Genomic DNA, 25,790 nt, shown 5'->3' on the forward strand with positions numbered 1-25,790 from the left:
CATTGTATAATCATAAAGTTACAAAACCTTTTGCTAATCGCAGGAAAGTCCACTGACTACATGTCAACTTTGTCTCAGAATGCATGGCATTACACAATGTATTAACATATCCTAGTAATCCCATAGAAATAGAAGCGTTAAAAATATTTCTATATTCTTTAAAGTGATGAAAACTGTTGAAATCTTAAACTAAAAGCGTGAAAACCCTTTCAAATCATCACATAATCAAAGCAAAATATAATCATAAAAGTAATAAAACCTTTCCCTAATCACAAGAAAGTCCACTGACTACATGTCAACTTTGTGTCAGAATGCATGGCATCACACAATGCATTAACATATCCTAGTAAACCCATAGAAATAGAAGCAATAAAAATATTTCTATATTCTAACTGAGTGTGGGTTTAGTGTGTCTTTTAGCCACTTTTAGCAATATTCCAGCAACATAACGCATGGGGACACCAGAAATGGACAGAAATGTGGGGAATCGAACCCGGATCTTCAGCGTGACGAGCGAACAACTTAACCACTAGGCTACCAACCATCCCCCATAGAAATAGAAGCGATAAAAATATTTCTATATTCTTTAAAGCGATGAAAACTGTTAAACTCTTAAACTAAAAGCATGAAAACCCTTTCCAATCATCACATAAGTACAAGGTAAAAGCCACCACAAGTAAGGGCACCAACACAAGGAAGATACTAGGTAAAGCCACCACAAGTAAGGGCCCCAACAGAAGGAAGATACTAGGTAAAGCCACCACAAGTAAGGGCCCCAACAGAAGGAAGATACTAGGTAAAGCCACCACAAGTAAGGGCACCAACACAAGGAAGATACTAGGTAAAGCCACCACAAGTAAGGGCCCCAACACAAGGGAAGATACTAGGTAAAGCCACCACAAGTAAGGGCCCCAACACCAGGAAGATACTAGGTAAAGCCACCACAAGAACACAACCAGTCTCGATTATCCGTCCAATGACTCCATGGGTTGTGACATGCAAGATAGCTGCGAAATTTCTATAACTAGATCACTGCAAATCTACAAACACATTCTCTTAATCAGGTCCGGGTTGCTAACTTCAAATATGTCCAATGACAGGTACATAAAATTAAGTATAAGGAACAATTGTCTGAACTTCCAAAATGACAGGTACTTTAAACCACTCCAAATTGATTCTTGTAACCTTAAGAGGATGTTTTTGTCGACTGTGTGACTAGATCAATCACCGGAGATCTACGTTATGATAGTGGAGAAAAAACACGACAAAACCATAAGAATGATAGCGATCACAAATGGTACAAAGTTTACTGTATTCTGCACTTTAGACCTCGAAGAGCGCCGGTCAAGCCAGCTGTCTAACTTGTATTGAGAGAGTTCTGTTTCTTCAGTTCTTTTCTTTCGAACTTTGGAAATCTCCTTCACAATGCTTCGATGTTTATTTGCAAAAGCTAACTCACGAGCTGTTTTGTTGTCTTCATCGACCTTCTGAGTGTCTACCTTCTCCCTGAGAAAGAGTTTTACTATTTTTAGATGTCCTTCCTCGGCAGCAATGTGAAGAGGAGTTCTTCCTTTCCAATCAGACAAGTTCGCATCAGCCTTGTTTTTCAGAAGGGATTGTACAGCTTCAATGTGGCCGCCCTGAGTTGCTAAGTGCAGTGCAGTTTCAGATTTCTCGGTCATCAGGTTAACCTCGCTCTTGTTTTGCAAAAGTCTTCCTAATACATATTCATAACCCCAAATGGCTGCGTAGTGAATCGGTGCCATGCCATGAATATCTTTAAGATCCACAGACACACCTCGGACAAAACGCTTTCCGTCTTCTCTAGAAGTAGCTGAATTTCTTTCTATGCTGAGAAGGGGATCCACAACAGAGTATCGTCCATTTGTAGCTGCAATATGGAGAGGCGTCATCCTGTCCATGTTTCCTTTCTGAATGTCTAAACCTTCTTTTAAGAGAAGTTTGATCACCTCTGTCTGGCCCTTTATTGCTGCCAGATGTAAGGCCGTGTTTCCAAAGGCATCACAGTGATAAATGCATCTATGATCTGATATCAGTAACAATTCTAGAATAGACACAGACCCAACAAGTGCTGCTATCAGAAAGCTTGTCCGACCATACTTATCTTTGAGGAGTGTATTGGCTCGAGCTTGTATCAAAGTTTCTGCCACCTGTTCATGCTTACAATACAAAGCCATTGCCAACGCGGTCTCCCCTTTCTTATTCAGAACATCAACATCAATATCATCCTGATTCAAGAGGAGCGATAACAGTTCCAGGTTATCCGAGCTGGCTGCGTAGTGAAGGGCTGTGTTGCCCCGTTTACCGATGCAGTTGACATCCACATACTTCAACAAAACCTCACATCCTTCTGCATGGTTCCACTTAGCACAGGTTCTAAATAATTCTCCTACGTTGTATCTCTTTTGCTGCAGCATGGGAGCATTTTTCTCGATCTTCTCGATAAGCAGTCTCATGAGTCTTACATTACCATATCTGCTACACATACGAAGGCATTGCATTGTGGAAATACCTCCTGAAGCTACTTCCAACAATTTCAGTTCTAAGGAGGGTATGTTGCAAATAGGAATGAAGGACAGTATTTGTTTCTTTGAGTGTGCATCTCTCATTTTGAAATTCTCTCTTTGAAGCAGTGTTTGAATTGCGTCGCACACGACTGGATGTGTCAGTGACATGTGGGACATGACAAACTGAAGATGACCTTTCAACAATTCTTCACGCAGACGTTGTGCAAGAACCGTTGCTGACTTTTGGGGGACGATAATGGCATAATCAAACTCTGCAACTTCATTTGGCTCAAAGCGCACATACTCTAAATACTTGAGACTGCAATGAACTATAAATGTAGTTTCATCATGTTCAGCCAAAACCTTCGCAACTACCTCTGAAGTCCATGAGTGTGAGAACACGAATCCATGAGCTGACTTCTTAAGGATGTATCTGTCCATCTGTGTAAGTGCCTCAGTGAGCTGCTTACTTCTCAAAGGAGATGCCCCGGCCCCTGTGCACAGTCTTCTTAGTTGCAAATTTGAGAGTTCAGCTGGATGTGGGATGCAGTTCTGATGGATACAGATTTGTAAAGTAGACAGAATCCCTTCATTGACCATCAAGTTGTTGAGGATATGTCGAAACCTACTTTCCCTGTCCATGGCCTGAGTGTTAAAAACTTCATGTCTTAGTGTTATCATCATACACAGCTTGTGTAGCAGGGGGGATGTTGTCTTTGAACAATCAGTGACATGATCATTTGATGTTTTATCAGCTGTCCTGTCAGTATCCAGTGTTATTTTCCCTTCTGCTTTATAAATCTTTTCAAAGTCAATTCTTTGACGTTCAGAAAAAATTGTATTTTTGAAAGGAGTGATATATTTGAGTGCTGTTTGAAACACATTTTTCCTGAACAGGAATATTGTATATACCACTTGACATCTTGAAGCCGACGCTACTTGTTCCTGACTTACGTCCAGCAGGACAGGATGCCATTTTCGGTAGTGGTCAAACTGAAAGTTGGGATTGCCAAAAATGTTGCTGAAAAGAATGATATACCTGTCACTCTTTTGGATCCGAAAATAATCTTGTGGTGTTTCCACAATATAAACTTTCCATTTCTTTCTGTGCATTTCAGACAAAACCTGGAAAGCAAGAGTAGTTTTGCCATCACCGGGCTGACCAATGATCGTTGTACAAAAATGTTCCTTAAGGCATTTTGTCACATGAGGCAGCAGCGGTGAAGATGCCGTTCCTGAAATACTTTCCTTGATGGTTTGCTCAGCGCAGTCTGAAATTGGAATATGCAGTCATAAATATTCATCATAGTGGTATTTTAACTAAATATTTTGTGCAAGAATGACAGACTGGCATTTGAACACAAGAGCTGAAAAAACGTCTGAACGTTTTTAGAAATTCCTGTTAGATCAGATGAGCAATGAATACATGAAATTTGTCTGGATAACAACTTCTCTTTTTTTGTTCTTCATAGGATGTTTCAGAGATAATTCTTTCTCCTTCATCAAGTGAATACTGAGTCAAAAGTGCACATAATCAATATATATAGATAGAACATGTTTACATTAGGCAAGGTGGAGAATTTACAAAGATAACAATATAATAACAGTGCCACAAAGATAATGTAAGGCAGCATTAGACAAAGCGTATTCGGAAATAGTCTTACCACGTAGACTGTCATCTCTGGACTTATCTTGCAGCTGTATTTCACCTGCTTCCCTTGCATCATCACTTGATTGTATTGCCTCCATGTCGTCATCATCAGATTCAGTCACCCCCGACCAGTACCCATCCTCATTTCTAGAACGGCTCATGTCATCAGCACTTTCATAAGTAGATGTTTCTCCAGAAAAACTGAGTTCTGAAAGTAAGTGAATACTTGAAAGTACAAATGCAGCATGGCCTGAAGATCAAACCATGAATGGCATCAGCTGCATCATTCAATATCGGCTGTATCATAATCTTGCGATAATACCTGGATGGAAACGGTAGGTTGCAACATCACACACAGCGACAAACAGCGAACAGGAAGAAAAGGCTGAACCATTACTTTGTCATACAGTTTTTTCCATGTCAAGGATAAGAATCCTGATGTATAGATCCAAATGCTTTTGAAATGGACAAGGCTGTTTCACTGTTTCGTTTATATTAGCTAATGTTATATATGAGTGGAAGGGAACTTGCTATTTGTCCATTATGGAATAATATCTTCCATATACCAGGCCCAGATTTCTCGAAACAAACTAAAGTTTTTACTCAAATTTCAAACTGAGTTAGACAGTTTGAAAATGCTAAATTATCACTTTCTCAGTGAACTTTATTTTAAATCCTTTTATTTTTATGAACCCATATGGTATGTATTCCACTGGTCCCAGATACTTTCGGAGAATATGTAAAATCAATCTTCTACATTTAGTTTCAGCAATATGGTCACTATTTGCAACATGGATTTGGTTGTACATTTTCCTGGACCCAGCATTATATCTCTATTTGTCAGATTGTTTTGTAGCATGAGATTGCCCATGGATCACAAAAGCCTTTCCTTACAATGTTTTGAGAGCCTTTTAGAGCATTAGTAGACGTATGGTTTGTTTTACAATTTACAGTGGAGTCAAAATAATGAATTGGTTTGTTCTTACCACTGTTGTCGTCTCTCAATTCACCTGCACCCTCAAGGGAATGCGGTCCTTTGTGTGTGGCGTTTTCTCGAGCTGTCAGAATACCAAAGAAAAAATTGATATATCACTGTGATATACATTTTAAACTCTCTGATTTCGTTCTTCCTGTTGTAAGAATATCTAATGTAGATTAGTTTACAACCAGTTAGTAATTCCATTACATAGTTACCCTCAGAATTGTGGAAAAGCCAAATGACAGTTTTTCCACTTCTTTCATCGTCCAGTTGAAGTTTCTTGATGTCATTCATTTTCATATTGTCTGCGACGATGTGTTGTATGTTAGGATAGTTATCTCTAGAAACGTCTTCCAGTTCGTCAGAAGCAAGTATATGAGACACAATGTCTGCATGTTGTTCTCTGGAAAAATAAAGATATGTTATTTAGTCCAATTCCTCATTTATCATTGTGAATACATCTCCTTCTTACAGGTACCCATTGGGCAGTGCAGAAAACCCACATTAGCATTGGCCCGGTAAGATATGGAACAGCTATGGTGGTTGTATATATTCTGAATTATGAGTCCAACCACTCACTGCAGCTTTTTCTTTAGGTCCTCCTGGACAAGAAGGATGGTTTGTCCCCTCTTCTCTAGCCTCCTTGCTACTTCGATCATAAGTATCTCTGCTTCTGGAATTGTGGCCTTGTCAATCACTACCCTGTCCTCATCAATGTTTTCCACCAACTTGCAGAAATGTTGTTTGGACAGTAAGCGCAGTTCCGGTTTCATGCTGTCTCCTTCTGTGAGATCAGTAACTGCTACTGCAGCAAGAAAGGCACGTATTATGTTCATACATTTCACACTGTTCATGCTAAGTGCATGCAAGCTGCATAAAGCAGAGGTTTTGTCTTCAATTGACCTCAAGGCATCGGCGAATAGGTTGTCTGATTCTAAATCACCAGGGTCCAAAAGACCATAGACTGCGCTGAAATGTTCATCTGTATACTTCCGGATTTGATTTATTGCTCTCCGGGCAAGACGGAGAACATATTTCCCGAGATCGTCTCTTTTCTCACACACAAAGCAGAGGATCATTGATGGACGATCTGGAAGAACATAGAATACTTCCGATATCACTCCATCTGGAATATAAACCTTTGGGAAATTCAACACCACTGCTAGTGATCTTGTCACAAAGGACAATCCTCCTTCGAAATGTTTTCCATGAGTCTGAATTCTCTGGTATAGGATGTCGGACATGGTACGAGCAGTCTTTGGTGGATATACCGACAGCTTACCTGAAGAAACAAAGCATTGCAAAAAAACATCCTTCACTGGTCGTCATGATTGTTCAATAAATGATAACTGATAGAGGAATGTTATATGATATTCTCGTGATTAATACGATAATTCCGGTTATAGCTTCTACCTTCATAACCTCACGATTATAAACAAAACGTCACTTCCACTCAAATGTAACCAATTTGTCCCACTTAAGAATTTGTCATCACAATGTATGCTGTGAATACGTCACCAGAAGTGAGGACATGCGTCTGGATTGCTTCAAATAGTTCCTCTTGCAGTCGGACCCTCGGAAGAAGTGGGGAGTTACTTGGCCATGAAACAACAACTTCTGTGTGTCGTGGTTCTGAAAGAATGAGTGTTTTTAGCACAAGTTTTGGTGATATCACATCATGGCAAGTAATGTTAGGAAATAAAGATCTCAAATATCACCCGTCGGATTAACCGTTGGACGATGACAAACCAACAAACTTAATCTCTGTGACCAGACCTGAAATGTAAGACGTTTTTCGCGGGATAATGCAACATTTCCAATGAGCATTTCGTTGTGGTAAATATCTGAATATCTCTTTACTGATTTAAAAAATAAAAACAAGGGGTACAGTAGAAAAGTGTTTACCTTTCATATAGGCGACACCGGCCATGGTACACACGCTTTCCTTCACCTGGATACCATACAATATTAATAAAAAGATTTAATTCAATGTGAAAGATATAACCATTAGGTTTTACGAACATTTAGAAAACAGAATTCGAGGGATCATTCAAAGGGACACACGCAAAGTCTGGATCACATCTGTTTAAACAGTTTTGAAGTAAGTGTAATAATGACCTCAGCTAGTCCCACTAGAAAATGTTTCGGTACTTCTACAACCACAAACCATCTTTACAGCTTGATTGTCAGTTGGACATATGCAATGTTTCAGCTGCCTACAGTCCGAAACCTGTGTTTATCCTGTGATGATTGAGATTATAAGCAACAAGTCATTTTCTCTATCATAATAGGGCGGAGTGAGTGAGTGAGTGAGTTAATATTTAACGTCACATCGGCAATAAATAGGGCGGAATACCAATTACTGCTATAATATATGACTTGTAACTTTCTCCTTGAAGATAACGTTGAAAATGACAGGACACACCCTCAAGGGCTATTGGTCCCTTCAGTCAGATTGTCCGGTATTAAAATGTGTCCACTTATCAAATCACTCCTTCTTGTCGTCTGTTATCACTCATTTGGACTGATGAGCAGGTTGGAAAGTCTTCACTTTTTCAAGCCACTCGGAGAAGTCTACTGCTTTCATTTGATTACTCCCCTCAACCATGGTATAGACGTCTGGCGTATCATAGAAGACACATCCAGGCGTGTACCCTACTGCCACTTCAAGGATGTACACTCGGCCTTTGTCCACTTCATGAAACTTAAATTTCACCAGCGAGTCTGCACTACGAGGTTGGGCTACATTCCCTTTTTGAACTGTTGTGTGTTGCCTGATCAACTCTGTCAAACCTTTTTTTACAGTCTCGTGTAATCTCGGTTCAACACGAATCCCAGAAAGGATCTTGGACTTTGTCTTGTAATTATAACCAGTAATGTCTTCTAAACCTTCGCCTATTCCTAGGTAATAGGAACCACCGTCTTGGTTTTTTGTGAAACAGGAAATATATTCTCTCAGTCTGAGATCCTTCCAAATGTATTCTAGTACTTTTTGAACATTTGATTGTTTAATGATTCCATCAAATAATGTCTTGTCAAATGATTTAAATTCGATATCCCTGCCTTCCTGGATGGATTCTAGGCCTCTTATTCTTGGACGTTTTTCCTTTTGTTGTTTCTCGCTGAACAACAATTTTTGAATATTGAGGGTTGTTGGACGTGTTAAGTTTTCGTCGGAAGTCACCTTGGTTTTGAAATCTGCTGTGGTCAAAGAAGGGGATGACTTAACAATAAGCAGCAAATACTCTTGGTATCCTTCACTCGTCGTGTGTTCACTCAGCCAGATTTTGGTGTATGTGTCTACAAACAGAACTCCGTCTTCGATCAGTTTTGTTAACGTGTCATCGACATATTCGTTAAAGAGCGCGAGACAGCGATCATTGGGTGACAGACCTTGCAGATGAACGAGCAAAGCCCCTCCTCCAGCGTTTCGCAAGGCTGAAACCTTTTTGGTCAGCTCTTCAATTTTATCCTCCCTGGCAGTCTTCCGGATTTTCTTATCTTCCTTTGTGAGTGGTTTGTTGACCAGGGTGGCTTTGATGTCGATTGTTAGGCGAAATGGCTCTTGTAAAGGGATGTCGTCATCATTAACAGCAGTCTCGCACAAATCACAGGCATCTGAAATGATTAAATTAATTTTATTCACAAAACAGGAAACAGGTGTTCACAGTAAACTATTAGTAGGCAGGCGAAAAAGAATTAAATCCAAAATGCTTGAAATTTTGTCAGTTCATATCACAAAGAAATTTAATTTTCTGCAGGATGACATCCACCTGTTGACATATAAACCATTCAAATTTCCAGGCATGGTTGTAAAGCTAAGGCAGATCCAATATCGTTACAGAGTATAAGCACTACTTGAACAAATGACAAGCAATACTGTGTTTTATCATAATATCATAATCGATGATACCAGGGTGAGACTTATCTTATTGTACCTCCGGTTTTCCTGGGGCATGTGATATGGACAGACTGTATTTCATTGATAATTGGTTGATCTGCGTCGATATGCGTTCTATCATGCACATGCTTCAAACATTTCTACATTGTGGGTATGTTATGCTATCCCTTGACAACGGTGTGAAGAAAATATTGACTGGTGTATTGATTTTGCTGTTTGGATTTGCCCATAGTGCTTCTGAAGGCCAAAAGAAGTCAATGTAACGAGAGCGATTAATTCACTACTTGTGAACATATCTATATCTATATCTATATATCTAAATATATATATATATATATATATATAACTTTATTCAGTAGAAAGGCCACTGGCCCATGTACAATGCATAATACAATGCAAAAGGAATGATGTGCACAATAACTAAAACATATATTTATATATTTACAATGATAATGCGATACGTCTCATAAATGCTTCCTTAATATATTTTGCATACATATATAAATAGTTGCTATTTCATTTTGAAGAAGGCTAATGAGAGAATTTTAATATTTACAGTCAATATTTAACATATATCTTGTTCTGAAATCATTATATTTTGGGCAAATAAACATCAAATGAACCTCATCTTCTAAAATGTTCTTACAAAATGGACAAAATATTAATTCTCTTGGGATATTATTTCTTCTACCTGTAGTCATAATATTTAATTCACCTAATCTTAAAAGTGATAAAAGTCTTCTTAAATCTTTGTTATATAAAGTTGACAAAAATGATTCCATATAGTGATTTTTTTCCGCAATCTGATTGGTTAATTACCCTTGTCTACATTCCTGAAAATGATAGCTTAATAACCGCACATTAATACTGTTATGGTTAATAATTTGCCGTGACAAAAGGTTTAAGAGTCCCCTTTGATCAAGCAAAATAGAACACAGACAAGTCTAAAATATTCAATAATATATTGAACAATGAGCAAACTACAATGAATGACAATACAGATTTCTAGTACAATGCAATTGAGTCACAAATCTAAAATAATGGGTCACAAATATTAAAATAGTAACTCACCAGAGTCTTGACATTTACAGTGAGAGCAGATATACTGACTGAAGGTTGTTTACAATAACTGAAGGCAAGCACGGTCAGTCTTGAATGTGAACAACTTTACGATGGCAGAGAGATGTGTATAACTCCAGTAATGTGATAGGTCCGTGTCGCACAACGCAACAACCGGCCTTTATACAGTTCTCGAACATTCTGGCAAAGCTATACTCCATCATTATTCCCTCAGAACGTTATGAAATCATGTGGAACACACGGCATAATGAAAGCCGTAAATAAACAATATTGCCAAGGGAGGCAACTCTGAAGTGCTATCAAAAAGGCGTGCCACTAAAAATACTATTGCCATAGAACATGATGCAAGATGCGAGCCAAAACCCAGAATCAAACTTTAAACATTGTGACCCATAATGACTTTCACTTAATCAATGATATTACAAATTACCAAAAGAAAACCACTCTCATAACAATAAGTTGGCACTAATACCGTACTACTTTCGCGGCATGGACCGCCTCCGTCGTGTAGTGGTTAGAGCATCCGCCCGGAGAGCGGAAGGTCGCGGGTTCGATCCCCGACTGCGTCATACCAAAAGACGTTAAAACATGGTACTTGTTGGTCCCTGTCTGGCACTCGGCATTAATGGGTACAACAAGGATTGGTCGGCTCGGAGTCAGTATAATGTGTCTGAGTGGGGTATTCATGCTTCACTGCGGCATGGTATCTCAGTGGGCTAGCACTATAAAACCAGCTATAGTATGGGCTGGTACAAGCAGCCGCACACACACATACACATGCATGCACGTCGTGATATGAGCGAAATATTCTCAAGCGCGACGTTAAACCCAATTTCACCTCACCTCACCTCACTCTCGCGACATGAATTTGCATAATGGAGGAAGATTAATTTGATACAATATTCGAAGTTTAAAGATTATTATTCAGCCAAAGGGTAAAAACATTATCAACAGTTGAATAGCCTGAGCGGAATCCAGCTTGACATTCTGGATTTAAATTATACACATTAACAAATGATTTCAGTCCTTCATTTAAAATATAAGTGAATATTTTCCCGCATATGTCCATCGAGGAAATGCCTCTATAGTTATTAACATCATTTCTGTTTCCCTTATTGTGAAGTGGGAAGATAATACTCTGTGACCAAGCAGAAGGAAAGTCTCCCGAGTTAAAAATACAATTAAAAAGTACATGCAAATAAGGTAGTAAAATATGACCTCCGTGTTTCCTCATTTCAGGAGGTAGTCCATCAGGACCACATGCTTTGCCAAGTTTTAAAGCTGATAAAGCATTTGTTACTTCATTTATGGTTATCTCTTTATTTAAAATATTACTGGACTCATCATCAATCATTACAAATTCATTTTGCAATATATACTGTTTGCCAAAGGTTATAAAATCTTCGTCCATGTTAACATCTTTAATGTTCAGAATACTAGTCTCTAAAATAGTCAACCCATTGCAAACTGTTGATAGATGTAGCCTGTGTAACTGGTTACCATAATAATGACTGAACACCAGACCAGAATGTTTTATCATAGTTCCCATCCTTACAAGATTGCAGTAGTTGTTTGGTTGTAAATTGTAGTAAAAACCCATGAGCGGATCCAACGCAAAAAAATCTTCAATGTGGTCTTAAGTTATTTTCAAAGGGGTGGGTAGGGTTCAAACAACCCCCACACAACACACACACACACACACACACCTGGATCCGTCAATGAAACCACACTTCCTACGGCAAACTTCTTTTGTATTTGTTCCAAAAGTTCTAAATTCTTTAAGATAGTTGAAGTTTCCTGTGAATCGGAATTTATCTAATGATGAATACTTTCTCTTCTTTAAGCCCTCACTTATTTCTTTAGTGACACGTTTTCTTAATAACATGTTCACGTCTTTTCCGCTTTCTTGGACAATGTTTATAAGTATATTAGTAGCTTCACTCTTGTGCTTGTTTGATAAAGCAGAGAAAAATCGTTCATGTCCAACAGTGATATAAGTACACGAAGAGATTTAAGAAATATATCAGAGTTTGACGGCCTCCACTTGTGTCTGTCAATTTTGTAAACAACCCCGTCATCTTCACTAACATGATTTTCTGATCTACTGAAGTAACATAATAAGGGAAAGTGATCTGATAGGGTGCGGGTAACCACTTCAAAGTTATCAATTGTATCAAAGATTTCACTGGAACAACATATCACATCTCTTGAGGTACACTGTTATAGATCGTCATACAAGTCATGCTCAGAAGCATTTTTATCAAGGGTACAACATTCAAGGCCTCACTGAATATTTTGGACAATCTGCTAGTAGACAGATGGAGCCAACTTAAAGTTTGAGGTCACAATAACACAACTTATTTTCTGATGCAATCCTCTATGTCGTCTTGTTGATATGTCCCCAGTAGTTTCGGGTAAACACTTGAATTGTATGATCAGTTCCAGCAGTGCAGTAGGATACGTTTCCCTGGTATCATGATTATGTGATACATAAACACAGAACCCTTGCGTGATTAGCGAATGTATAAACACCGCTACTCAAGTATTATTGAAATCAAATACTTATTGCCACAATCATTTATGTTCGAACTTCACATGCGTAAAACATATCATGATGTTTTATATGTTTGATAGGAATTAACACTCACCTTGCGCTCCTGCCATTCACGTTGAACGTTCATCTAACAACCAGTCGTTTAAACAGTTATAACCAACACTACGTAATACGTATCTGAGGGTGAGCACTATGTTACAGGTGGGTAACAAAGCGCCTTTGAGCAGCTGAGCTAAGCTGGATATCGGCGCTATACAAATGTTAGTATGTATTTATGAAACTGTGTTTCTATACCCTGACGGCCCGTGCATACAAATGTGCAGTGCAAACCAGCACACCCAGATAAGGATATACAGAACAAACAACAAAACACTTTGATACGTGTGTTGGCAACGAGCCTATCACACCAAATGCTTTGAAGAGGCTCTCACATCATATGAATAACACTCGTCAGGTATGTCACAGTGACCTCCAGCACTAAAGCTGGATAGATTAGTTTTGCTTGGTCTAAATAGTACGTACAGGAGCCAAGCCTATCTTGTTAACACTTATTGGGCTCCACATGTAAAAATAGTTCTATTTAGATTTGAACTTGACTATGCGTGGATATGGCAAGGAGTTTGAAATAAACATCATTTCTTAAATTTACTTAAAGCAACGATTGCTTTATACAGGCGTGTGTAGCGACCAGAACTAGGATAAACAGTCCACAATTTCGTGAAACCCGATTTGCTGCGGTACTGCTCCCGGCTAACGCTAAAACTTAAAGCCACTGATGTGCGGAATATGATGTGCTTCTTGTTTTTTTTAGAAGAAATACAAATTAACATTTACTATTTCCAGATTCATTTTCGAATATGTAACCCAAATTTATTTCTCCACTATAATTTGGAAAAGAATCTTAAGTTTTCTTAATTATTTTAAACTTGTCAACCGTATTATTCATTTGCATATATGGGACGATTAATAGTGTTATTTTAAAATGGAACCAAAATGTCATCCTGTTTGACAAGGATTATCTGAAATGAATTCTGTTTCTTCATCACTTTGTGGTCACAATAATACCACAGAATCGTATACATTATTTAAAATAGTTCAAACACTAATTAGTGTTTCTGAAATAATTCTGATTGTAATTAGGTATGAATATTTTTTAACATATTCGGGTGTTTGTCAACCAATTTGCTGCACTTATACGTGTGTCTATTTTCTAAATGACTTGCGGCGTTCAACTGAATGCGGCTCAGGGTTGAGACCAAACAAATTACATGAAATAAAGTTTTGAGAACAAAATACTAGGATGGATGAACATCACACAGAACTCCACACAGAATGAAAGACAGGAGAGGTGTTATATATAAGGCTAAAATCGTCACGCTTCTCGGTTCAATGAGCGTAGCCTTCGCGGTACTTGCAATACAATGTTATGGTTGAATGAACACAGCGTCTGTAACTGTCTGCGGTTGCACACTTGACTGTAACGGTCGACGGGGTGGCTGGAGAGGTATTTACTTCGACAATGTGGGTATGTGGATCACTCTCTTCCAGCCACGGCAACACAACAGTTTTAACTAGTAAATGATTTCACAAGTCTTAAAAGTTACCAACAGCAAAATTTATTATAAACAATAGCAAACTTCTAACAGTAAAGACATATGCAATCACGCCGCCCAAAGCGTTACTCTACAAGTTATAAGGTACAGTACAATAAATATAGTTACAACAGTAGAAAGATTTTACATGCGCTTCTTCGAGTATAGTGCCTCCGGCAAGCCGGGTGTAAACTTACATGTTATTCATGGTTTTCTTCCCTACGATGGAGATGCAACCATCCAACTCTCAGTGATTCGTCTGTCTGTCTCAACCGTTAATCGAAGAAATCCCTCATCTCCGTTATTTCTATTGTGACGTAAAATCCTAGATACGAAACCTTCTAAAACACCTCGCTATGACGTCACAACATGGCGGCGCCCATGTCAAGACGTAGCTTACCTGAGGCAGCACAAGTCAACACCAAAGTCACTACATACATTACGCCACATCAGGTAGACTGATGGAACGAGGTGAAGAGATGGCTTGGATCTGTTTTACATACTAATTCCAACGGTATGAGCTCTCGTAATCTAAAGATCACGGTAAACTATATGTTGCAGTGCACTGGCACGGAACAACACTACATGGACAGTGTAACTGATACCACGGGAATTAGTATACCCAAAATACGTCATAAGTAGTAAAGATATCTATATAGGGTAATTATTATCGATTACCCTGTACATTACAATATCCCCTCTTTTATTCTTAAATCGTCTCGATTTACTGACATAAGAGGATATACATATATACAAAGGTATGGTAATTATGATATATACAGTACATTCATACAGATAATAATACTGGCATAATGTGGAATTCATATAGCATACAATCAAGAAAACTTACCTACTTACCATTCCCAAGAATTATTCACAATCATCACAAATATACATATATCTTCCACAGTTCCAGAATAAATACAGTTCAAAATAGTAAGGTCCACACAGTTCAGCAGATCCACAGATAGTTCCAGAGAGATCCACAGATAGTTCCAGAGATATCCAGAGATAGTTCCAGAGAGATCCACAGATAGTTCCAGAGATATCCAGAGATAGTTCTAGAGAGATCCACAGATAGTTCCAGAGAGATCCAGAGATCAGGAGATAGTTCCAGAGTTGCGAAGTATAACGGCAGCTTACTTGGTCATTATTCGGATGTAGGCATCAGCTTGTCTGCGCAAAGTTAACTGCTCGTTGAACCGTCTATCCTCTGCCTCGTGAAGGACAGCCATAGCTTCTCTGCCAGACCGGATGAAATCATCCAGTGTCGGTTTGGTCAGAGGAATGTCGAAGGTGGTAGGCCAGCTCGGAACTGACCTGGCTATCTGTCTCTCCAGCTGGGAAACTTGACATTTCAGTGCCTGTATCTCAAGCTGGGCCCGATCATAGGCCAGTTCCCACTGGTTCGGAATAACCTCACCAACGGAAACTGGTCTACTCTCTTTCTCAGTCGGCTCAGGAGCGGACTGGACATCTACTGGTTCTGCTGGTAACTCCTTCTGTGTTGATTGGGAAGGTGCGGGTGTAACTTTGGCTGCCTTCTTTGACATCCGAGCCGGGAAGGTCCATTTCCCTGGGTGCATGAACCCCTTGTTCGTTGCCACAGTCGTCCTAGCCTTCCTGCAAGCCTGTATCATGTTGTTTGGGTTGGCCCGCTTGCTGGTGTGATGCCTCATATAGTGCCGGGTCAAGTCCGGGAACATATGGTAGGTCGCTCGGCAATCCAGGACAGGACAATGGAAGATGGTCAACTGGGGCCTATGTCTCATTGTCCAGTGGTGCTGAAATGCCGGAAAGTGTGTGAATATGCTTCGCTCCGGACATGCCGGGCAATCCATTCCAGACTGGAAATGTATATCCTGCTCTGCTTCTGCAGGAAGGTCCATGTTTGTGTCGATGGTTGTGTTCTCATCCAGGATGAGCACCTCCTCCCCTGGGGAGGGTGAGCTGACAGATTTTTCGGTCCTGAAGATTAGAATTTACATATTACATAGTAGGTAGGATGATATAATATAAAAATGTTTGTTATGAACGGGGCAACAAGAGAGAGAGATCCATTCCCCATGTTATTCCAACAACAACATGTCTTTTAGGCTTTTAGGGTACTATTGGTTGATCCAACATCTACAATTTAGTCTCGCTATTAAGCCTATGAACCAGTCATTCTATTTCCTCAATCAACTAATTTCTATCAGACAGCATCCAACACGCCTAAATTTTAAATCTTGATAGATATCTAGATAACTGAATATACAGAATTCATTCGTGACGTCAGCAATTCATATCTTCTCTTAATGTTTTTATCTCCCAGTGTTTCAGGACAATGGACCATAGAGGCAGTGAACTCAAGCATTCTGCTTGGAATGGAACCAGTTTGGTGGTTCCTTCCCTAGGTATGGCAGTAGACGGTCTACATGAACCACCCCGGGGAGGATTGTTGATGTCGTTTTGAATGCGGTAGGTGATGTCATCAATCACCTTGGTGACAACCCAACCTTTCGACCATTTTGGAGTCAGTTTATAACTTAACTTGGTACTTCTGTGGGGGGTTATACAACCACACAGGTTGACCAACTTTAAGTCGTGACTCTCTTGTTCCAACATCATAACGCTTCTTTCGCACCTCTGAAGAGCGCTTAAGTGCTTTCCGTGCCGATTCGAAAGCTTTTTCCAACTGCTGCTTGACCTCCTCTACATACTCATCCCTGGTGAGCTGCTGGTCATTAGGATCACCAGTAACCAGGTGGAAGGGCATGCGCACTTGCTTACCTAACATGAGTTTGTTTGGGGTTTGGCCAGTTGACTCATGCTTTGAGCTTCTGTATGCCGCCATCACAAAGGGAAGATGTTTGTCCAAATATCGTGGTTTCTCGTCTGTGTAAATGCTCAACATGGCAGCTAGGGTACGATTGAAACGCTCGACCTGGCCATTTGCCTGAGGTCGGAGAGAAGTGGTTCTTGTTTTCACCACTCCCAACAATTTGCATAGTTCCTGGAACAAATTGGCTTCATACTGCCTACCCTGATCACTATGTATGAATTTAGGGGTACCATAACGACATACCCACTCCTCAACAATTTTCTTTGCCACTGTCTTTGCCTCAATATTTGGGATGGCAAAGGCTTCTGTCCACTTAGTGAACGAGTCAGTAACAACAAGTATATACTTGTTGCCAGCTGATGTGCGGTCCATTGGACCCATGATGTCAGTGGTTAGTCTCTCCATTGGGGAGCCGGTGGTATACTCCTTCATAGGAGCTTTTTGTTTCCTTGGACTCTTCCTGGCGACACACTTGTCACACTGAAGGCAGTGATCTCGGACTGCCATCTTCATCCCTACCCAGTAGTAGGACTGCTCAGCTTTGGCGAATGTCTTCAGGACGCCAAGATGCCCTCCTAAAGGTGAGTTATGACAAGCTTCAAGGATTGCTCTACGTCTGATTGATGGTATAACTATTTGCCATCGCCACTCCTTTCCATCGTTGCTCTCCCATCTCCTATGCAACACACCTTGCCTAACTGACAAACGGTCGAACTGACCCCATAGGGCTTTGCATGCTTCAGACAGTGCAGAAACTGCCTCCCACTCGGGGCGCTTGTTTTGTTGTCTAGCTTTCAAATTGGGCTGATATCTGGGTCTTGGAGCTGCAACTCTCTCATCTCTTCACAACTGAAACCCATATCCTTTTGTTTTGCAGATTGGGATCTGGTGATAGCAGAACAGAAAGCCTTGATGTCAGGAACCTCTACACTGCATGGTCCGTCCACTCCCCTGCATTGTGGGCATTGCTCACAGGGACGACGGCTCAAGGCATCAGCATTCCAATGTTTCCTACCAGGTCGGTGAACCTCGGTCAAATCATAATTACCAAGTTCTTGAAGCCAACGAGCCATTTGGTTCACTGGTCGCTTTATTCGCTTGGCCCAGACTACCGCAGAGTTGTCTGTTCTCACAGTCACTGGCCTGCCAAAGACATAGGGATGCCAGTACCGACATGCTGTAACCACAGCTAGGAGCTCCCGGCGTGTAACACAGTAGTTTTTCTCTGCCGGGGTGAGACACTTGCTGTAGTAACCTAAAACCACTTCCCTGCCATTCTGATCTTGGGACAGGACTGCTCCAATTCCCTCACCGGAGGCATCTGTGTCCAAGGTCATGGCACCTTCCTGGGCAGGAAAACCAAATATGGGTGCTGAGGTGAGAGCCTCTTTCAGATTCATGAATGCTCGGTCAGTACACTCAGTCCACTCAAAATCAACTGAGGGACTGGTAAGCAAGGTAAGGGGTCTTGCAATTCTGGAGAAGTCTTTGATAAATCTCCGATAATAGTTTGCAAGCCCCAGGAATCGTAAAATCTCTTTGCGAGATCTAGGAGTAGGCCACAATCTAACAGAGTTTATTTTCTCTGGCTGGGTGTGAACCCCGTCAGCAGAAATTACATGGCCGAGAAAGTTGACTTTCTCTCTGAAGAGATGACACTTTTTAGGATTTAACTTTAAACCTGCTACAGTCAGCCTGTCCCAAACAGATTTTAGTCGTAAAAGTGCCTCATCAAAGGAATTTGCAAAGACAATTATATCGTCAAGAAAACAGAGACATTCACTCCACTGTAAGCCTCTCAAGAATGTTTCCATTAGTCTCTCAAAAACACTCGGAGCATTACAAAGTCCGAATGGGAGGACATTCCACTCGTAGAGTCCTGAACGAGTGACAAAAGCTGTTTTCTCTCGATCTCGAGGGTCCATCTCCACTTGCCAGTAGCCTGCTTGAAGGTCCATCGTGCAGAACATGGTTGCCCCTCCTAGACAGTCAATACAATCGTCTATTCGAGGAAGGGGATAGCTGTCCTTACGAGAAACACCATTGAGCATCCTAAAATCACAGCAATATCTCCATCGACCATCAGCGCGCTGCACTAATACCGTTGGGGAAGACCAAGGACTATTCCATTGACGAATAACGCCTTGCTCTAACATTCGGGCAACCTCTTTCTCCTCTGCTTCTTGCTTAGCAAGAGTTTGGCGACGTGGAGCTTGCTTGATGGGTCTAGCATCCCCAGTATCAATACGGTGTTTCACCAGACCTGTACGACCTAGGTCATCATCGTTCTTAGCAAAAATATCTCTGTAAGTATACAGGAGATCTCTGAGTTTTTCCTGTTGTTCCAGGGTAAGATTATCTTGGCTTCTCTCGAACAAATCTACTAAGTGTTCGGGAACCTCGGGATTTGCAACCCTAACCTTAGAAACTCTCTTTGGGATTATGTTAGGTTCTATGACTTTAGTCCCATAACATTGACCTATAATTATCCCCTTAGTTAAAGTGTATTCGCTGTCTAAAACATTAATGACTTTAACTGTGGCTGCTTTAGTTTCATTATGAACTATGGAGTTACTCATCATTAAACCTTGTGTAAAAAGTATGTCTTTACAGGGTTCAACAAGGACTGAGGACGGTTTTTGATTAACTCCCGGCAAGGAAACTTGGACGTAGGAAACGGAGTGAGGTGGTAGGTGAACGTCATCAGCAATGCTGACAGTGGTTTCTGATCCAACCATTGGCAACCAACTGCCAAGCATCCGGATTCTCGACCCAGCGATGTCAATCAGACCCTCAAGTCTCTCCAACACATCTACTCCAAGAATACCATCACATTCATGGGAATTATCCACCTCTGCAATCAGAAATTCCTCCACAGTGGGGTAAATATCATCACTCACATGAACAGGTGCTTGAAAAAGACCATGGGCTTTAAACAGACTTCCATTTACAGCTTCAAGCATGAAGTCCACGGAACTGACAGCTACAGATGAAGACAATCGTTTACTCGCGGCAGGGGACACTAGAGATACCTGGCTACCGGTATCCACTAGCAGCGGTGAAGTAAGCGTTTCCAATCTTAAGATTGACAAGTTGGCCTTTATCGCCAATATTGAAACAGGCTCGGAAATTGGCCTTGACAGGAATCGCGTCAGATGGAGTGAGTGTTGAAGGAGTTGTCCCCCCTTGATCAGAAACCAAACAAATCTCTCCCTCCATATGACCTCTTGTTTTTGTTATTTTAGGATTTGCGGCTCCATTTTTATCAGACTCCACCAAATCCCGACCTAAACCCGGGAAGGTGGGTGATCGTTTCCCGATTGCTCGGTAATGTGGCATTTACTTGGACATTCGGATGCCCAGTGTCCAGTCCCACTGCATTTATAACAGGTACTGGAGTGTCTGCCTGTACTCGGTGAACGAGAGAGAGGAGTGCCTCCGTTCCCCTGATCTTTTTCTCTCTCGGGAAAAAGATTGATGATGCTCTGAACCACTGACATGTTTATTCTTATCTCCAGATCTTTGGTGACCTGGGCGGCCTCTAGACTGATACTGGTGACGTCTTGAATACGACTGCTGCTGCTGTACAGAGGCCAATCGTTCAACTGTCTTCTGAAGCTCTGACAATTGATCAGTCAACATCTTAAAGCGCTGGTCCTCTGAATCCTCCCTTCTTGAAGTGAACTCTTCTCCCAGAAGAAGGATGAGGACTGAGAGCTCTCACCGGTTTGTTCTGACCGGGCTTCCCTACGATGGACTCGTACATCTCAGCAACATCAACTGCCTCTTGAAGTGTACTGACCCCACGGTCCATGAATCGAAGTCGTAATTCCTTCCCTACAGCCCGCAACAAAAGCAAGCCTTTCTTGTAGTTCGTACGACAAATCCGGGTAAGCACCTTGAGCACGACACCAGATTTCATCACGCAAATCAGCAATTCGTTCTCCTGGCTGGCGAACACGGGTGAGCAATTCTTCTTGCCTCACATCCGGAAGAGAGCTAGCATATCTTCTTCTCAAACATTGAGAGAGCCACACAAAATCACATCTTTGTCTCTCAGGTAAGCCAGAATAGAATTTCTGAGCTACCCCCCCTCCAGAGCGCAACCCATTATTTGGGCGGCTTGAGCATTACTCCAGTCGGACTGGGCTGCAAGGTTTGAGAACTGTGACTCAAACACACGGTAATCACCGGTACCATTAAATTTTTGCAGCTGAAGCCGAAATTCTTCCCACAGAATTATTCTTAGCAGAGCGACCTAGAGAATCAATTCTCTGTGATAGACTTATCATGCAGCTTGACAGCTGTGACACAAGACCCAATAAGTTTGAATCTGAGCTCACCATGGCAGGTGGTGTGTTTGGTGGTGGTACAGGTTCAACAAAAGATTGTCTATGAACAGGAGAATTGTTCATGTAACCTGGGGAGAATGTTCCCGAATTTAACTCAGAGTTTAACTCTGGATTGATTTGCATCCGACGAGAACGTAAGTTTCCAGCAGGACCATCCAAAGGATCAGCACTACTCAAAGGACTTGCCATGACTAATATATTCAGTACTATACAAATGATTTAATAAAACTGCAAATTACTCACTATATTACTTGACATTTATAATAAATTAATTTACTAGTCACAGTTTACTAGGTGATCCAAAATGGACCCCCACCGCTGCCACCATAAAACTGTAACGGTCGACGGGTGGCTGGAGAGGTATTTACTACGACAATGTGGGTATGTGGATCACTCTCTTCCAGCCACGGCAACACAACAGTTTTAACTAGTAAATGATTTCACAAGTCATAAAAGTTACCAACAGCAAAATTTATTATAAACAATAGCAAACTTCTAACAGTAAAGACATATGCAATCACGCCGCCCAAAGCGTTACTCTACAAGTTATAAGGTACAGTACAATAAATATAGTTACAACAGTAGAAAGATTTTACATGCGCTTCTTCGAGTATAGTGCCTCCGGCAAGCCGGGTGTAAACTTACATGTTATTCATGGTTTTCTTCCCTACGATGGAGATGCAACCATCCAACTCTCAGTGATTCGTCTGTCTGTCTCAACCGTTAATCGAAGAAATCCCTCATCTCCGTTATTTCTATTGTGACGTAAAATCCTAGATACGAAACCTTCTAAAACACCTCGCTATGACGTCACAACATGGCGGCGCCCATGTCGAGACGTAGCTTACATGAGGCAGCACAAGTCAACACCAAAGTCGCTACATACATTACGCCACATCAGGTAGACTGATGGAACGAGGTGAAGAGATGGCTTGGATCTGTTTTACATACTAATTCCAACGGTATGAGCTCTCGTAATCTAAAGATCACGGTAAACTATATGTTGCAGTGCACTGGCACGGAACAACACTACATGGACAGTGTAACTGATACCGCGGGAATTAGTATACCCAAAATACGTCATAAGTAGTAAAGATATCATTATATAGGGTAATTATTATCGATTACTAGAACCTGTACAGGTATATTGAATTGCCACTGGCGTAAGTAGCCAAAATAGTAGCGTTAGGTGTGTGTGTGTGTGTGTGTGTGTGTGTGTGTGTGTGTGTGTGTGTGTGTGTGTGTTTGAGGGGGCTATCGGAAGGAAGGTGAGCCGAACAACTGATGGAAACAATGGTTCACTGCGCGCATTTCAAGTAGTGCAGTGCTATCTACTTCGTTTGCTTTCCTGTGAATACAACTATGTTCATGTTCTATGTGGTAATTGATTTTAACTGTACTTGAGGGAATTTCCTATCTGTATATTTATTTGTTTGAAAGGACTGTGTAAAATGTGACGTATCGTCACATTTTTCTGGCCTGTGGCAGAGATACTATGCTGGCTTGCCGCATGGAACTCTGGGTAGGAGAGTGACTATATATACAACTAACTGAAAATCCTTCCTCACATAAGGTCATTGGCGACAGAGTTAGGTAACCTCTCATTGTGGTTTCGTTGGCGGTCGAGAGTGAAGTTGGCGACTTTTTGGCAACTTTTAATCACTCGGTATTTATTAACCACAAGTTTTTTAAGAACGAATTTGGTGTTCCGCTTAAGACTAACCACATATGTAATGGTTAAAAGAGTACAAAAAACAAAAGTTATTTGTTCTTTAAGCTGCAAACTGCCTTGCACATGCACCAGAGGCGGTGGGGTAGCCTAGTGGTTAAAGCTTCCGCTCGTTACGTTGAAGACCCGGGTTCGATTTCCCACATGGGCACAATGTGTGAAGCCCAGTTCTGGTGTTCCCCGCCGTGACAGCTAAAAGCGGTGTAAAACCCAGCTTACTCACTACACGTGCACCAGGTGGGTACAGGATATGGTTACCCATATCTTTACAATGCCACTCCCGAAGTCCTGGTCTCAGACATCAGCTGCTCTGTTTGGGCCGAAGCATGTTCATTCCTATGTCTGTTGAAACTGGTTCGCCGATGTCGACCTAAAACGAGGTTTATAACTGAACCACACTCTAAGCCAGTGCCTAAGATTCCATGCCTGAGACCGCCTCCGTGGTGTAGTGGTTAGAGCGTCCGCCCGGAGAGCGCAAGGTCGCGGGTTCGATCCCAGGCCGCGTCATACCAAAAGACGTTAAAATATGGTACTTGTCGGCATTAATGAGTACAACAAGGACTGGTAGGCTCGGAGTCAGTATAATGTGTCTGAGTGGAGTATTCATGCTTCATTGCGGCATGGTATCTCAGTGGGCTAGCACTATAAAACCAGCTTCAGTCTGGGCTAGTACAAGCAGCCGCACATACACATACACACCCATGCACGTCGTCATATGAGCGAAATATTCTCAAGCACGACGTTAAACCCAATTTCACCTCACCTCACCTCACCATGCCTGAACGTTTACACAAAATCGTCCTAGTAAATGTCCACGCTGACGTCTTAGAACAGCATAACGTCCCACAAAGATAATTATGTATTGTTTGCACCAACACCGTACACAGAATGGAGCCAGCGTCTGTTGGAATACCCGGATGTGCTGTGGTTGAAATGACGTGGGGACTCTACAGCCTCTATACTTACGGTGGCGTCATTTCCAGTTGTAGGGTCCCGTTGCGGTGTAATAAAACCTACTCACAGCAACAGTAGACAGTTTACCGAAAAAATATCACCTTTTCATTTAAAAGACCCCATCCTCTACTTTACTCGTGCAGCTCTTTTATGAAAACAATCCCTCTCAATATTCATATTTTAAGGAAATACAAATGTGTCCATTTTTTTCAGAGCCACTAATGTTGGAAAACTAAGAATATCAATTTACACAGTTTTAAAATATTACCCAATGAAAACACGTTGACTAGAAAAGCTCACCTAAAAAACATAGCTAACTATTTCATTAACATTAGAAAACAGCACTCGTAGTAGGGTATTAGGTGCATTCATACTAGGTGTACAAACCTTTGTGGTTTAGAAGTTAGAAGCTACTTGAAGCTGTCAGATGCGCTTCTCTGGGACTGACCCTGGTATAACAGGACAAGCTAATTGTACCTGGGACCGAAAGACCGCACGGACATGCTCTGAGCGCATACGACATTATAGACATTATTACCCCTTATAACCCAAGCTGCCTATGAGCCTCTAGAGGGTGAGTGGTCACATGACTTATCCTACCGGGTACCCATTCACTGCTGGGTGAATGGTTACAGTTCGGGAAAACCACATTTATGAGGCTCTAGAGGGTTAGATGTGACATAGCCTATGAGGCTCTAGAGGGTTAGTGGTCACAGTTCGGGAAAACCACTTTTCAAAAACAGATAGCCAAATTTGATGTGGCTGTCTCGGCAATAGTTATGGTCGCGTGAGCGTAGAATGTGGCTCTTCCGGCTATGCTGTCAAAGCATGCTTAGTGATTCAAACAGGTTACCGTATTTAACAAAAGATATGTTTCCTCATGATCTTATTCAGATCACAACAGGGTAATATCTTCATTAGAACAATATAATATACTAATAGGTATATTACGTATAATATCACTTAATAATAATGTATCTTAATCTGTAAAACATAATAATAATATTGATGAGGGCCTGATGATGTACGCCTCAGCGTGGTGGGCGCCAAACGTACAACACCTATCTGAAGCTTCATTGGGACAATGCCATGCCCATGTATGCTTACCTGACGGAGCAAAATCTCCGAGACCAATTGGGGCGGCTTAAAAATCTCGAGCCCCGTGAGCCAGTTGAACCCACAACTGGAGCCCGTCAGGAGCCTTTGCATGAACACAGTGCTCAAGTGGAAGCAGACCCAAAACTTCGGATGGACGTCCGTGTCAACCTCTTTCCCCTTGCTGATGGAAACTCTTCCGGCATAGAGCCAATCGGCCCCCAAATTTCTGATCCAAACTCTTCTTCTTCCTCAGTTGCAGATCTTTCCGAAAAACCTGTTTAATATCACATAAACCCCGAAACTGATAGGGGAATTGTGATTACAAAGACACTATAAAGCATGTAATGGAATTTCGAAGACAATTTTCAGCAGGAATGAGTCTTTATGGTTGATCAACTTCTTTATTGTATATTTGATCATCCATAAGGTCTTGTCATTCCTATTGCATACAACTTCTAGAATGCCTCTCAAACAGTTAGTTTTCAGCAAACTGACAGAAAGCCAAAACATGTAGTGTCATGGTGATTCTTGAAGGTATGGATCAGCAA

General features: G+C 41.2%; 1 protein-coding gene and 1 long non-coding RNA gene across 5 annotated transcripts in view; both read right to left on the reverse strand.

Moving 5' to 3' along the window:
• LOC124266255 overlaps positions 1-25,790 on the reverse strand; it is a 34,042-nt gene that overhangs the window by 540 nt on the left and 7,712 nt on the right. The window contains exon 2 of the long non-coding RNA XR_006895699.1: positions 28-33. This is a non-coding gene — a long non-coding RNA (uncharacterized LOC124266255). The remainder of the gene's footprint in view (positions 1-27; positions 34-25,790) is intronic.
• Positions 29-12,933, reverse strand: LOC124266254. 4 transcript variants are annotated; one of them, XM_046701065.1, is made up of 9 exons: positions 12,788-12,932; positions 8,343-8,776; positions 7,064-7,109; positions 6,677-6,790; positions 5,738-6,440; positions 5,374-5,561; positions 5,166-5,237; positions 4,193-4,387; positions 29-3,799 (listed from the first exon to the last, which is right to left on the reverse strand). In XM_046701065.1, the coding sequence occupies exons 1-9, from the start codon at positions 12,801-12,803 to the stop codon at positions 1,236-1,238; spliced, it is 4,332 nt and encodes a 1,443-aa protein (XP_046557021.1). In that variant the 5' UTR covers positions 12,804-12,932; the 3' UTR covers positions 29-1,235. The 4 variants fall into 4 exon arrangements, with proteins under 4 accessions (XP_046557021.1, XP_046557023.1, XP_046557025.1 ...); XM_046701067.1 differs by lacking the exon at positions 5,166-5,237 and having other exon boundaries at positions 12,788-12,933; XM_046701069.1 differs by lacking the exon at positions 12,788-12,932 and having other exon boundaries at positions 8,552-8,624.

The sequence above is a fragment of the Haliotis rubra genome, unplaced genomic scaffold (genome assembly GCF_003918875.1).
Source record: "Haliotis rubra isolate DU_JTF1 unplaced genomic scaffold, ASM391887v1 Scf1241, whole genome shotgun sequence".
Lineage (NCBI taxonomy): Eukaryota > Metazoa > Mollusca > Gastropoda > Lepetellida > Haliotidae > Haliotis > Haliotis rubra.